This window comes from Manis pentadactyla, chromosome 9, assembly GCF_030020395.1.
Source record: "Manis pentadactyla isolate mManPen7 chromosome 9, mManPen7.hap1, whole genome shotgun sequence".
Classification (NCBI taxonomy): domain Eukaryota; kingdom Metazoa; phylum Chordata; class Mammalia; order Pholidota; family Manidae; genus Manis; species Manis pentadactyla.
Genome location: NC_080027.1, coordinates 19,510,627 through 19,527,227, shown reverse-complemented (window position 1 = coordinate 19,527,227; position 16,601 = coordinate 19,510,627). Strand labels below are relative to the sequence as shown.

Sequence of the window (16,601 nt, the reverse complement as noted above, 5' to 3'; positions counted from 1 at the left end):
TCTTAAATGTTAATAATGCTTCATCACATTCCTTTCCAAATGACTTCAGATGGTTTTAGCAAACTTCTAAAAAATAACTATTCTATGTCAAATGCTGTGCTACACTCTCCTGATACAAGAAGTAGTATCACCCCAAGATATGTAATAGGGAAGAATTCCTCTCTTTCTAGGCTACTACAGTTCATAAAATTTAAACAGGAGCAGATTGTGTCCTTTGCCTTTCTAACATCTACAAAGATGATCATATGAAATTTGTACGAACCTAAAGGATATCAAAATAATAATAGTAATAATAACAATAGAAATATCAGTCACAGTCATTTGAACACTTATCTGTAATATCTTAATTGTATAATATAGCGCCATACATAATGTCATTCCCATTTCACAGATGAGTGTTTTAAGAATACTTTGTTTAAATTATCCACAATATTAGCTATTGCTTATTTTGAATTTTGCAATATATAGACTCACTTTGGTAACTTGAATATAACTGGGCCCTTCCCATTTAAATCCCCCTGCCTCACATATGTACACACGAATCCAAGCACATTAAAAATAATATGCTTTTTTTCCACCACAGACTGTTTCTCACATTGGTAAGGGATAGTAAAGTCTGAAAATGGTGTCTCTTTCTCTTTCCAAACATCATTAAACCTTTCTCCTTCTTTCTCCAAAGCTCCATTTCTAATGAATTTGCCTGTCCCACGAGATTTCCCTTTTCCTTTCTTTGTCAACAGACCACTCTTTTCATGTAGATAACTTGCCCACCCAACACTGGGAGGGGTTGTAAATCAGGAGAATCTCCCCCTCCAAAACCACAGAGGTGGACATTTGATTAGGAGAGGAAGTCAGAAGGAGGTCCCCAGCACTGAGTGAAGCCACAGATCAGTAAGCAGGCATTAAGCCAAATGCACAGTATTTGTTTGTCTTGAAGGGTGTCAAATGAGGAGAGAGAAAATGAATAGGAAACTTTCCTCAACTATCTTCTAATTTGATTCTCTTTTGATGTACTGAGGTTTAAAAGTCAATCCAATAGTCAACCAAAGTGTGGTGTGAATTTTCTTCTCCCTCTGCCTCCAAAACAGGGATTTGTAAGATAGAAAACTCAAAATAACAGTAACTCGAAAAAATTACTTAAAGAAATTCATTTTCTCTGCCATAAAGCAAATTTGGAGGTAGCCAATATAGGGCTGATATACTGTGTCAGGAACACAAATATTACCTCATAGTACAAGATGACTGCTTATCAGCCAGCCATTAATTCTGCATTCCAGGTCACAGGAAAGAGATAGTTGAGAGGAAAGGCACTCTTTGAAAATCTAAGGAGCCTCTCTAGAAGAACCTCACAAATCTTCTACTCATATGTGAGGACTTGATCACATGTCAATACCCACCTACAAAGAAGATTAGAAAATGCAGTCTTTTATCTTGGTTTCAATAGGCCCAGCTAAAAATGGGATACCTATTAAAGAAGTGGGGAATGAAAATGGGCTCCCTCTTTAGTAATGTCTGCCGCAGAGGTAAGTGGAACCTGTTTGGTTTCTTTTCTTCTCAGCTATTCTTTTCCCTAGGTGATCTGACTGTGATGATAGCATTAGTATAATGGCTGAAAGCATACGTTTCATTGTCCTGGTATCTGAGTTAGACACCCAGCCCCACTACATACCAGCTGCGTGATGCTGCGTCCACCGTGAGCTGTACTCCAGCCTGGTGCACTATTCCTATCGGTAGTGCTGACCCCTAGCTGCTTTGACTTTATTTACAACCCTCTCTCCCTCCATGCAGACAGTCTGTCCGTCTTGTTCACTGCTGTAGCCTCAGAACCTAGAATAGAGCCCACCTATTAGAAGCCAGCAGATACAAATTTGTTAATTTAATGAATTATTGGCAATTAAAAATCCTGTTGAGAGGACAATTCAATGAAAAGTAGTTCATTTTAAAATATTAAGGATTTATGATGCAGTTTAAACAGGCTAAAATAATACTTAATATGAAATCTTGTAAAAATACTATATATGCATACATTAAAAATCACTGGAAGAACAGAAACAAAATACGTAACATATATTATCTGTAGAAACAAAATCATATCATATGAGCATGTGTTTTTTAGGATCTCATTATCTTGTAAAATAGACTATGTACATTTATGTGTTTCTGAATTCTATATATAGTATACAAATGTAAAAAGTAGAAAATACTTGAAATAAATATATCAAAAGAGCCATCATTTTTATATGTGCCTCGTGGAATTACTTATGATTTTTATCTTCTTCATGTTCTACTTACCAAATATTCTACAATGATTTTAAACCCCCACAAAATGTGTTTTTATGGTTTTTCCTAACAAAAAAGATTTTAAAAATTTAGGCACATACATTTTATATTCTTATTAGCTCAAAGGCCTTTTGATTCAATTTATACATTAAATTATATAATAAGTGAAGTAAATTTTTTTAATTTCCATAAAAAACTTTTGGAGGGCTTCATTTTTAAAAAATGGTAAAATACATATTGGAAAACGTGATTTCTAGACTCTCTAGGAGTGCACAAGGCCCCTCACCAGACAAGTCTGTTCTCCATCAGCCTCATGAGATGTGCCTTCAACCCCATGTATATGCCACTGGAATTGCTTAAGTGAGATTCAAGAAGATTGCTGTTACTGACCCATCACCCTGAGTGCAGATGACAGCTCACTTCCATCTAACTGAGTCTAATGTCCACTCCATGGATGAGCTCCCCATAAACTCTCAAGAGCCTTGGCAAAAGTACAGTGCCTGCATAAATAACCCCAGTGTATTTGGAGAAATTTTTAAACATCTGAAGACCTGATATCATGTGATCCAGTCTGAAGCTTGGATCCTGCACCAAGAGGTATTTTAGAAGCATAGAGGCTTATTATCAACTCTCTGTCCCCTTTCTTGACCAGTAAGCCTTTCATAATTGTTCATAAAACCTTCCTCCTTTGAGTGAGACCTAAACTGTGGTGTAGCTTGTCTGATGGGGTCTCCAGACATTATGAGATGAACAAAATCTAGGACTCCAATTATTTCTCTCATAATTACAAGAGTCAAGGATATATGGGAGAGGTAAGCTGGACTTCAGTGGGTCAATCAGTGTTGATGGTCTGGCCACTGACAACTAGCATAGCACCAGCCACAGTGAAAACTACAAGTTTATTGATCTGGGTGTCAGCACATATGAGAGAAAGAAGGGGGGACACGGCATGGGAAAAATGCTTGTTAATGTTGGAGCCATAAAAGGGAAATGAAAAGCAACTGTTGTGTGAGTCATGGTGTTCAGGAACCCAGCCATATAGCATTCAGCTACCAGTTGTATGTATAGTCTCTGGACATGGTACTGAATACATGGTGACACTCAGTGGTTATCAGCTATCAACACCAGTAGAAGGCACTCAGTGGCCACAAGGAACCCTAAGAACCAGTGCTGTACAGCACAGCCCAGGAAAAGAGACAGCTCTCCTTTCAGTGAGAAATCAGTGGGCATCTTGGGGCGCATGACTGAGGAGCAGGTGTCCACAGCAGATAAGTGGCTAAGAAAAAGTACATGGGTGTATGAAGGTGAGACTATCCAGATGGAAACGATCATACCAAGTTCCCTGTCAGAGCAATGAAGTAAAAAAGTAGAAAGAGCAAGAAAAAGAAACTTGCATTCCAGGATGGTACTTTAAGCCTATGAAAATAAACCCTGTGATCCTTTATATGGTTTTCGCCAGTCATTGGTTGGTCTGGGTCTCTGTGGTGATAAACACAGAAAATTGATAAATACATGCGACTTTAAATTTCTTAAAAGTATAACATATGTAAGAAAGAAACTACAGTTCAACTTCAGAACGTTGGCATAAAAAAAGCCTACATAAAAAGCTAGCAAATCAAATATAGTAAAATTCTAAAGAGCAATATGGCTTAAATGTTTTAAAGAGAAAATGAGGATTTAAGAATTTGGTCAGCATTAGGAAACCTATAAAATTACCATATTTACAGATTAACAAGAAAAGTATTATTAATTCTATAACACTATAGAGTTTTTAAAAGAATTTGATAAAATGAGCTCTCAAAAAAAAATTTCCAAACTGGAAACAGAAAGGAACTATTTAACTTAGTAAAAAGAACTTCCTGAAGCATTCAGAAAATATGTATGCAGTATATAAAACACTAGAGACATGCAGCTTATAACCAGAAACTATATAAAGATGCTCATAATTTAAACTATTCAGCATTATGCTGGACAGCAAAGCCAAAGTACTAAAACATTTTTTTTTAATGAGATATAAGAAAACAGAGAAGAAAATACTGTCACTGCTTGTGGGCAAAAGTCATCCACATAGAAAATGGAAAAGAGTCAACTGATAAGGTAATTTTTTAGAAAAGATGAAAAAGTTCAACAAAGAAATTAGTATAGGTCAGTGTAAAAATTCAATAATAATCACTTATAAGTTATAATGGAAAAACTCATATTCATCAACTAAAATTAATAAAAATAACCATAAATAAAACTAACGAGGAAACTTTAAGATTTGTACAAAGGAAAATCTAAATTATGGAAATTTTCTGAAGCAAGGAATGAAATGCTTAAACCAGTGACTCAATCAAAAGACACAATTATAAGGAATCATTCCCTCCTGAGAGAGTGTAGTTCAGCTCGGATGTGGAGAAGAACCTGCTCCGTTATTCTTCTGGTTGGAATTGCAGATACAGGCAAGTCAGTTGTGAACAGGAAACAGCATTTCTCCCACAGATATGCTGCAGTTCTAAAGTGTTGCAACAACCCTTTCTCTGAGTGACAACTGCCTTATTACACAATGAGAATCTTTACTTTCTAAAATTATAGATAATAGTAAAATTATATAGCAATCTCATTCCCAACACAAGTACAGAGCTTTGCCTGAAGCATTTCCCAATATGACATTCTTCATCTACCCTAACTTTGCAGTTTTCAAGGAAACAGGGCCCTGCGTCTGCTTTGTGGTTTAGAACTGTTATGATGTTGGCCCCTTTATAGCACTGCTTTGCTTTGAGCTTATCAAGCTTTTCTTGAATTATATTTCACCTAAACTCCACCCTTCTCAAAATACTATAATACTATAATAACTAAATGTTTCCTTTATTTAATGAGACACCCCTGGTTCCTAGGGTGTGTGTGGTCTCTCTCATGGCAATGAGGTCGATAAAGCTGATAGGGTCAGACTACAGATTGACTTTCTGGTTGTCTAAGGCTGATTGGACTAGGACATCCACCTAATTATTTGGTAAATTTAATGCAATTCTAACCAAAATTTAAATATAATCTAATGAAACAATCTGATTATAAAATACATGAAAGAGAAAATGTTCAAACTAACCAAGACAATTTCACACAAAAAATAAAAACAAGGATGTTATTCCAGATATCAAAATACGAATAAAGCTATCATAACTATAACATAATTACTAGAATAGACAAAGAAATTATTTTCTAAGGACAGAAACACTAGAACAAACATAAGAAGACTCAGCCATCTGTCAATTCAGTATGAATAAATGTTTTATTTCAAATTAAGAAAGTAAAGATGACTTACTCATAAAACGTGTTATAATATTGGATGACCATTTGAAAAAATAAATAATATTAAATTTCTACCCCATACCACTTAAACTAAAAGCATCTTAACTATAAATATATGACAAGAAAATACTGAAGGATAATGTTATGATTTGTTGTAGAGATGGTGTTCTCAAACAGAACATAAAAATCACCCAAAGAAAATGTTGAAAAAGGTTTCATCATAATTTTAAGGGATTGGATGCCAACATACACTCTAAGTAAAATTAGAACACACAGATTGAGAAAAATAGTGAAACATATATTCCAGAGGAATAAAATCAGAACACACAAAGAACTGTCATAAATCATTAATTAAAATAGCAAATAATGGCCAAGAGATATATAATGATATGCCATAAGAAAAGGCACTCAGAGTCCCAGGAACATGAAAAAAATGCTTCCTCTCCCAAATAACCATGGAAACAAAATGGAAAAAATATACTATCTTCACCCACCAAAGGGACAAAATCTTAAGAAATGTGAAAATATAACACTGATAAGGCCATAAGAGAAAATGCAGTCACAGTGGCAGTAGTCATTGGCAGTATCTCTGGATGGCAATTTTCCACTATGTCTTAATTTTTTTTTTTATCTTCAGAAATGTCATTACTTAATATCTACCCTGAGGAAACACAGAATGGGAAAACAGTGATGTCCACTTCACCATCGTTCAAAATGATGAAAAAGTGGAACCCTCCTTAACATTTTCTAGAAGAGTAAAATAAGCCCTGGTATAGTCATTCTATGGGGCACAGTACAGAAGTTTAAAAATTAAGTAGTAGGAAACATGGTTATTTTTCCAAGATAGACAGAGAAGCAAGTCACAGAGTGATATGAACAGTATGACATTAGGAACATTTTTGAATCTCAATATTTGCTTTAATTATAATTATTAAAGCATGTGTGTGGCTGTAAACAAAATAGAAGAGTCTGGAAGGATGTACATCAAAGGGGAAATCAGTACCTCTGCAAACAGGGGCAGCGAACTGCTGTGTCAGTGGGTAATCAAAGGGGGCTCAGATATACCTGTGATTTTAAGATTTTGTTACAAGGAGAAAATATGCTTGCATTACCTTTGTAATTTAAAATAACCTAAAATAACTTCCCCCAAAAAACAAAAAAGTCATCTAAAGCAATTTCTTAAAGTATTTCAGCATTTTTAAAAAGAGAAGAAAACAGCTACAATCATTCTGGGCTAGAACCAAGAGGCAAGAAGTGTGTGCAGCTTAGGAGCTACTAAGTGAGAAAATGAGAGAAAATGGCAAGCTGTGCATTCCAGATTTTCAAGATTCTAAGCTGAGAGAACTCAGGCCCCAGCCTTGCCCTTTATAAATAAGAGAACTGTGCCTCTAAGATGTCTGGCCCAAGACCACCAAGATGGTGGCAAATCTGTAATCATTTCCACCATGCAGAGCTAATGGGCATGACTGGCATCATGATACAATGCATGTGAGGCTACAGTGAATATGGAAAAAGGAAGAAGCATTTGTAGAGTGTTTAAGACATAGATTCTGCCCCAAGTGCTTTGCAAGGGTCAGCCCATTTGATTTCCACCCAGGCCTGGGTAGGAAACATGTTTTTTCATTTTACAGAGCAGGCAATCAAGACTGTAAGTGTGGATGGTAATACCTGAGGCCCCAGGGCTAGTATTTCATAAGTTTTCTGAGATTAAGACACTGCCCTGTCTGAATACAGTCTCCATCTTTTCACTCTCCCACGAGGGAACCTGATATCTCTCAGTGTCTCAACTCAACTCTGTATGTTCTTTGTGAGAAACAGAATCAGCCAATGGCCAAATGCAAACACAGCAAAGGGCTGTTGATTCCAAAGGAAGCAGTGAGGCCCCAGAGAAATCCTGTATAGGTCCACATTTGCTCAAGTACAAGGTCTCACACATCTGCAGACTGGGCTTTCATTTATAGCCCCTCACTCACCTTCAGACCCCATGCGTTGAGTGCAATGCTCATAACTAATGCAGCATTCCATACAGATGGCGCCACACCTACAGTGGGTGGCCCACCCTCTTCCTGTTCAGGGCACAGTCATTGGATTTGAGGAGGGATTTCACTGGACTATTATCTCTTTGGGCATCTGACAGGACTTCACATTACTTCATATGACATCTGTTGCAACATTCCTACGAGTTATTGTCTGACAATGGATGTATTTCTCCATGTACCAAATAAACAGATTTTAATGTACTTTTCATTTTCCCATAAATCCATTTACCTCCTTGTAGAGTAAAAAGAGTCAGAAATGGATTTTAAAATGACCTCAACTTACATTCCAGTGAATTCCTTTCTTCTTTGGAGAATTAAAATTAAAATAGAGTATAAATTGTACTCTTTTTTATCTCCCTACCCAACCTGTGCCTCTGCACAGAGAGGAGGTAAGACTTTCTAAGAGTCACTTGGTTTTATTCTTAGTTTTCTCTCCAAGAAACTAGGATGAGTCCTCTCCAAAACAAATTGCCTTTCACTTGGGTTAAAGTTTCTGCATGTAGTTACATCATTTTTGTTCAAAGATAATTTATGTCCCCAAAGTATATGATACCTTACAAATTTTATGGGTAAGAGGAAATTAAATTAAAATATTCTTGCTGACTTGAAACTCTTTTAAAAACTCCACTAGGATCAGCTTATTTGTTTTCTGTGCCTAACTTGGTAAACTCTTTCTTTCTTATCTTCTGCTTAAACAAGAAAATATTTACAGTAAATTTTAATGCATGTAACAACTGCTAAGTTTTCTCCTATAAGAAGTACCACAAATTTCTGAACTGCTCTGCCAAGGCACATTATAGTATCTTTCTTTTAAGTTACAATAGTCATTCATATATCCAAATGTCAGTTATATTCATCACAAACACATTTTCCCTCACTGTCACTTGCACTGTTTGTGCTCTTAAGCATAAACCCAAGTTCTTGATTTTAATGTGGTTCAGGAATCAATATTTTCTTTCATGTTTATAGTTTTGAAGCCTATTTTTAAAAAGCTTCCCACCACATATCATAAAGATATTCTCCAATACTATCTTCTAGATGTTTTAATTCCTTGCCTTTCACAGCTTGGTCTCCAAATCACCTGAAATTAATCCTAGTGTGTGTTGAGAGATGGGGATGAAATTCCACTTTTCTTCCATGAGGGCATACAATGGATCCAACACCATTTTTTAAATCCTTTCTTTCCCCACTACCCTGCAGAGCCACCTTGTTCAAATGAAGTATCCGGGCATTGCATCTGTATATTCTTTCACAATAAGCTAGCAGCATGCGTTCATACATAGAGCCGGCCTCTCTACTCTCATTGGGATATTTGTCTATTTTGTTAATCTTGTCTTAATTACTTTAGATTTGTAAATCCATATCCCAGGAAGGGAAGATATCCCACCTGTACTGTTTTTCTCAAGATTAACTTGGATATTTTTAGCCCTTTGAATTTCTATACAAATTTCATAATCATGACAATGTTATAGAAAGATTTCAGTCTGGATTCACTTCAACATTGCCTCTTCAATCCGAGCAAGACATACATTAACAGCTTCCTTTCCCACTAGAGAAGCATCGTAAGATTCAAACAGACTTGATGATTTGCCATCCCCACACAGAACCAACCGTACATCCCTCCTTCCTTACAGCCCTCCTGACTTTCTCTTTACATTTGAAATACTGGAAGTGAAAAATTCCATCTCTTCTTCAATGCATGGCTTAATTATAACCTCATCCAGGAAATCTTCCCTGATCCTATATAGACAAAAATAATTACTCCCTTTGAATTTCAACAATGCCTTTTGCCTCTCTTCTGTCAATTAGAAATACCTCCATACAATATCATCCCTTCTTAATGCATTGTTTCCTTTGCTAAAAAAAAAATATTCTAATAGAGCGAGGATTCTATCTTCATGGAGTGAACTGAGATTATCCAAGGCACTACTAAGCATATGCCTCTATTTTCTGAGATATTGAGGAAATGAGGATGCTAATTATACAGGAATAACCTTGTTTACTTCAAGTGTTATTGTTATTTTCAAAAGAAAATACACTAAAGTGAAAAGAAACTGTTTATCAGAATCAATTTGCAAATACTGTCTTTCCAAAGTGCATGGTTACCTTGGATAGCTGTGTATCAAATTCTTTTTAATTAATAGTTTTACAAAATCTTATCAGAATTATCTAAATCATTTTGTCTTCATTTTTGTCTGGAAGAAGAAACTAATGTGAATCCAGAGAAATTCTGGAGAAAAAGAAAATAATTAAGTCCTGTCACTACTGAATGGCCTTATACTGACTACATGAAAAGATCGGCCTTCGGAGGAGTCAGTGTGGTCAAACACCGCCTCTCCCATTTAATAGACGTCTGGTCTGAGACATGCGGCTCAAGTTCTCTGCAGCTCCACTTTCCCAGCTGTTCTGCAAGGTGTGGCTTAACTACCCAGCTGTAAAGTGGATCTGATAACTCATACCACAGATTGAAGCTAAAATATTCAATGAGATGTTTACAAAACAGTACAGTGTCTATAATACAGTAGATCCTCAGAAAACATATGACAATAGCATTATTATTGAAGAATAAATATCTGGATACTAAGTGCTTTAAAAATTACATTAGCATAGAAACAAACAAACAAAAACATCAAAATTGCAGACCCAGGAGAGAAACACACACAAACACACACTCTGTATTATCAAGGACTTGCTTCAACACCAATTCTTCCCCTTCCTTGGTTACTTGTCTGTATATAGATGTTTATTATGTATGCATCAGTGTGGTCAGCAGAATTTCTTAAATGATCCTGTAAAGGTCTCTGATCTTTGCCCCAATCCCTGGAATCTATGAATTTGATGAGTTATCACTCATATGATTATGTTATATGGCACAGTTCATCTTAAAAGAGGGAGATTACCCTGGATAACCTGAGTGGGTCCAAAACTTTCTCCAGATGAGAGCAGAAGAGTCACAGGTGTTGGAAATGTGGGAAGAACTAGATGTATCACTGCTGGTCCGAAGATGGAGGGGCCTCAAGAGAAGGAATACAGGCAGGCAGCCTTCAGGAGCTAGCAGCCAGCGAGGAACAGGCACACAGCCAAAGCACAAGGGAATGAATTTTGTCAAGCACACAAAGCTAGGAAATGGAGTCTTCCGCAGAGATTCTAGAAAGGAACAGAGACGGGCTAATGTGTTCACTTCAGCCTTGTGAGACCCTGAGCAGAGCGTCAGGCCATGAGGAATCCAAACTGCTGACCCATGGAAACTTCAAAGTAGCAAATTTGCATAGTTTTAAATTACTAGGGTTGCGGTCATTTGTTAATGCAGCAACAGAAAATCACAAGAGTATATTCATCTTTAAAATGGAAATAGTAATGGTTTACTTGTGTGCTTAATAAATAGTACAGAAATCAGAGGGAATTCTGGAAGTGCATTCCTTGGTACACTGTAGGTGTTCAGTCAATGATAATTATTCCCAGGATTATTCAACAAGTGAAATTGTGCTGATTATCAAAACAGAATCATTTAGGAATTACTGAGACCTTCAGCTAACATTCAAATAGAAATAAAATCCCAATTTAATCTATTCCCTTCTACTGAGTATACTAAATAGTCATTCTATCTAAGCTTAGGCTTTGCTAAAGAAGTTGTTAAAGAAAAAACAATGAATATTGAACACTTTAACTGACAAAAAAAATATGGACAGTGTATCAGAGTTCCCCAGCTGTGAACAACTGAAATGGGAAGTTCATTGGAAATATATTAGGTCACTCCAAGCATCCATGGAAAGGTGAAAGAGCAGACAAGAACCAGGTAGTAAGAACCAGGACAGCCCTGGCTATCCCAGGGGCAGAGACTATCTACTCTGAAGACCGTGGCTGAAAAGTATGTATTCCAATCATTTTTCTGTCATTGTGTCAGTCTGTTTACAACTCAAGTCCAAGGAAAAACAGTTCAAGCGTAGGTCATACATCTATAACTTGCTTTGGGAAGGTAGGAACTTCAGTTAAAGTCCTTCCAAAATGGAATTCTGTAGATAAGAGATATAACTTCAAAATAAAGTCAGGATACTATTGTAAACACACATAGAATAAGTAAATGTCTGCAAAAAGAAACAACTACATATCACAGGGGGAAAAAATGCAAAATATGATCACTTTACCAAAAAATATATTATTAGAACTGCCATATAGTGATAAATGGAATAAAAATCATTAAATAATTCATTCTTAAAAAGTTATCATTGTTTATTATCTATTGCATGCCAAACTCCAGGTAAAGTCATACATGTATTTATGTGTGTTTGTATATTCATTCTATTCTGATTCATTTTTCCATTTTGCAGATAAGCCTTTCATCCAAGAAAACACAGCCAGAGTTGAAAACTGAACTTACATCTTTCCAACTATAAAGTACATCAAATAAAGAATATCCTGTTGACTACATATTGATCATTCAATCAACAAATACACATTGAGGGCCAGACTGTGGAGTCAAGCAAAAATAGTGAACATACAATAACCTTCTCTCATGAGTCATCTTCTATAGGAGAGACACATGATAAGCAAACAAGTAAATAAATAATATTGGGTGTTTTTAACTACTTCAGAAAATAATAAAGAAAAAGGAATAAATGGTTGAGATATAGTAGGAGCAGAAAGTTATTTTGTAAAGAGGTCCAGATGGTCTTTGATGAGATGACATTTGAGCAGACTTAGAAGAGGTAAGGAGTGCACTGTAACACTGCTCCAGGTGAAGAAACAGGAATAGTAAAAGACAGAGAACACCCTAGACTGACCAAAGAAATCCCGAAGAGGACACCTCTGAGTGGTACACACACCTAGTGTGCCCCAAGCAGTGATTTTTTTAAAAAGGTAACAGCACTGTTTAAGGCAACCAAGCCAATGTGCCCAAAATACACCAAGCCAATATGTTTTGTTTCTATGGTGCATGGGGCTTGGAGATACAAGGAAATAGACCATAATTAACCTAGCATAACATGCCTAGGAATATCTTAATTTATGCAGGAGAGTCATGTAATAACAAGGTAACAAGTATTTTAATCCTTCAAAGTCAGTGGAGCAAAATCAAGTGCCTTTTAAAGAAAGGCTTCCAAAGAAAACAAAGCACAGCTCTCAGTGAGTCTCACAACTGTACAAATACATGGTTTATCCCTTCATTTATTGGATTTATTGCTATGTTCCAGAAACCAAAACATAGAAGTATAGTTGAAAGAATACTGTACCTAGAGAAAATGTAAGGATGAGACCCAAATATCATGGGTGATCCACTGATTCCTCATGGGTGTCAGGCTCATTATTCTGTAAAAATAGTTATTGTCCTGCCTGTGACACAAAAATTAATACATAACAATAGTAGTAGCTAACAATTAACACAAATGAATTCTGCACTACACATGTGATTCTAGTGGCAAAAATCCCAACAAGATAATATTATGATCCGAGAGTACAGAGGATATAAATGGTGTTTGTGAAATGTCTAAACATGAAGACAGTATTAGAGAGTGCTAGAGTTATGTAATTCCTGAAAAATTCACCTTTTTCCAGTTTCATTAATATGTAACTGATATATATTGTTTCAGTACAAGGTGTACCACATAATGATTACAGAATAAAGTTTTGATATATCTATATGTTGCAAAATGATCACCACAATGTTTAGTTAGCAACAATCACCTTAGATGGTTGCAAATTTCTATTCTGAAGAGAACTTTTAAGATCTGCTCTCTAAGCAACATACAAATATGAAATGTGGTATGTTAACTATAGTCACTATAGTCATAGACGATAGTCACCATTCCCAGAACTTATTTATCTTATAACTGGAAGTTACCATCTTCTGACTATAATAGCCTTTAAATTTTATGTTTAAAGAGGCAAAGCCAAGCTAGTAGACACCTGAGGGATCTCAACACACTGTAAGCAAAACAGAATTATTGTTAAATCACTGGTTATGACTATAACATTATTTCAGAATTTAACACAGATTTTCTCATATCCTCGTGACAAACCTTGGAAATCTATTTTAAATCTCTGGGTTTCAAAAATCCACTTATCTCAGTTTATAGTTCTAAATCTCATTGCTGCTGAATGAAATATGAGCACATAGAAATAAGAAAATTATAACTGAAAGACATTGCATGACTTTTCAATGATACAAAGTAATAACAATCTAGGCTCAACATAAAAGCAGGACACAAAACACCTCACCCATGTTCTTGCATCTTGCATATGCACTCCCTCTCAACCTGCAGTACAAATGGTGTTCTAGCTATCTACCCACAAGAAACTTCTTCCTTTTGAACGTCCTTCTGAATGAATGCTTGACTTCCTTGTTTCTCAGGCTGTAGATAAGGGGGTTTAACATGGGAATCATGGCTGTGTAAAATACAGAAACTACTTTATTGATGTCCAGGGAGAAACTAGAACTCGGACATACATAGATAAAGAAGAGTGTCCCATAAAGGATGGAGACGGCCGTCAGGTGTGAAGAGCAGGTGGAGAAAGCCTTGCGCCTCCCCTCAGCTGAGCGGATCCTCAGGATGGCAGTGAGGATGTAAATGTAGGAGACTGAGATGATCACACCACTGAGCACTCCTAGAGCTCCAGCCAAGATAAACAGTACAAGTTTATTGACCTGGGTGTCTGCACATGCCAGGGAGAGAACAGGAAGAAGGTCACAGAAAAAGTGATTGATGATTTGGGGGCCACAGTAAGGCAGGTGAAAGGCAAGTGTTGTATGGGTCACGGCACTTATGAGACCCATGGCATAGGGCCCGACCACCAGCTGCACACAGACCCGCTGGGACATGATGAGCATGTACAACAGTGGCTTACAGATGGCCGTGTACCGATCATATGCCATGGAAGCCAGAAGGAAACACTCAGTCACTACAAACTGACCAAGAAACCATAACTGGGCAGCACAACCAAAGAACGAGATTACTTTCTTCTCCATAAAGATGTCCATCAACATCTTGGGACCAATGACGGAAGACAAGCAGACATCCACAAAAGACAAGTGGCTGAGGAAAAAATACATGGGGGTGTGGAGTCGGGAATCCAGCCAAAGGAGGGTGATGATCCCCAGGTTTCCCAGAACAGTGAAGAGATAAACCACAAGAAATATCCCAAAGAGAGCCACCTGCTGCGGAAAGCGATCAGTTAAGCCCCTGAGGAAAAATTCAGTCACCAAAGTCTGATTTCCATAATCCATTCTCTGATTTAATCTGTAATGAGAAAGATCTTAAGTTGAAATCGGTTCATAATTGAGCTTCTTCATTTTAATAATGAATTATCTTCCATTTTAAGTTTCATAGAACAGACTTGCAGAAAGCAAGGTGGGAAAGGACAGTGGTGGTGTGATCATGAAGGGTATCACAAGGGAGAGTTTGTAGAGATGAAATAGTTCTGGGTCTTGATTGTGGTGCTGGGAACAAATCTACACATGTGAAGAAATGATGTGGAATCATACACACAACATCTCCATATCAATGCCCTATTTTTCCTGTTGTTGTAGTTGATAAGGTGTACCCATGGGGAAAACTGGGTGAAGGGTATATGGGACCTCTCTGTGCCACCTTGAGGCTTCCTGTCAATCTTTATGTAGTCAAAATAAAAGTTGTTTTTTTTTAGAACAAATAATGAATGGGAAATGGGAGGAAAAGGAAGTGAACATAGCACAAACAAAAGGAAAATGGAAAAAGAGAGGCATACATTTTGGACATTAAAATGCTAACAATTCCAAAGCATAATCATACAAAAAATATTAATGGGGTGTGCAGCAGGAGAAATATTGACAGAAGTCTTACAAAATCTTACCCAGTAAGAAAACTTGTAAAGGGTTTACTCAACAGAAGTAAGGAAATTAAGGAGTAAGGAAATAATTAAGGAAATTAATGAGATGAAATGTCAACGGTCTTTTGTGGTCTCAAAGGCCATGGAGCTTGGAAAGAAATGGCCTGAAGAGGTGGAATTTAAGATTTGTCAGAAAAATGTATCTTAGTAGTAAAATGTTTCAAGAATTTAGTATTTTCTAAACTAGAAGATCATATCAGGTCATTTAAACTTGTATTTTTTGCTACTCAAGGAAGATGGAAACAAAGTATTTTCGTTTTCACAATAAATTTAGATTATGAAATATTTTTATGAGAATGAAACTAGAATATACCCACCTGTGATCTCAACCAAACTATTGTTTGAAAACAATAGTTTCTGACTGCCCAAATGTATATTATTTTATTTTTCCCAGACTTACCCCAATACAAAGATTCTAATACAGAAAAATAAAGACCCTACGTATGCATGTGGCTTTCAGCATGTGCAACATAGAATTCAAATCAGCTGATTCAGAGGTTCATTGCCTACTTAAAATACCCAAACTAGGAAAAGTAAAGAAATTAAGACCCAGAAAAGCCATACCTCTTAATTCTGACATTCTATGAGCCCTTTAAGCTTGCAGCACTTGGCCCTATCTCTGCACCAAATGCAAAATTCAACCAAAATGCACATTCAAGTCAGACCACTTAAACAAAAAGATGGAGACTGAATATCCTATTGTATCAAATTATTCTTCACCAAAAGCTTAGAGATGATATTTTCCCAGGCTCCTAAAATAATGTTCCATATATATTCTCCTGACTGCAATTTAGGAAATCTCATGACTCACCTGTCTGAAGAAACATGCCCCTGACTCAGCCTACTTATGACAAAGGGAATCACAAAATTAACATTCTGGAAATAAAGAGGAATTATCCTACAAAACTAGACTTGTCACTCTTCTCAGCTTCTCCAGGTGTCTAGGAAGATAAACAATATCACAATACCATCTTGAAACCTGGGCCTTCCAGTTGCACTTTAAAAAAGAGTAATTGACTCAATTCTGCACAGCACACAGCAGAGGTTGTGTAAATTGGAGCCAACTCCCTCCAGGAACCAAATGCTCAGGAGATTAGCCTGATAGAGAAGATATTAATGTTATTTTAAAAGAAA

General features: G+C 36.5%; 1 protein-coding gene and 1 pseudogene across 1 annotated transcript; both read right to left on the bottom strand.

Moving 5' to 3' along the window:
- Window positions 1-2,106: 2,106 nt before the first annotated feature.
- LOC118909749 (olfactory receptor 1009-like) lies at window positions 2,107-7,554 on the bottom strand (annotated as a pseudogene).
- A 4,973-nt stretch (window positions 7,555-12,527) lies between these two features.
- Window positions 12,528-14,921, bottom strand: LOC118909707 (olfactory receptor 1002-like). Its single transcript, XM_036880439.2, has one exon. It carries the CDS (start codon window positions 14,824-14,826, stop codon window positions 13,882-13,884), a length of 945 nt encoding a protein of 314 aa, XP_036736334.2. The 5' UTR covers window positions 14,827-14,921; the 3' UTR covers window positions 12,528-13,881.
- Between the last annotated feature and the right edge of the window lie 1,680 nt (window positions 14,922-16,601).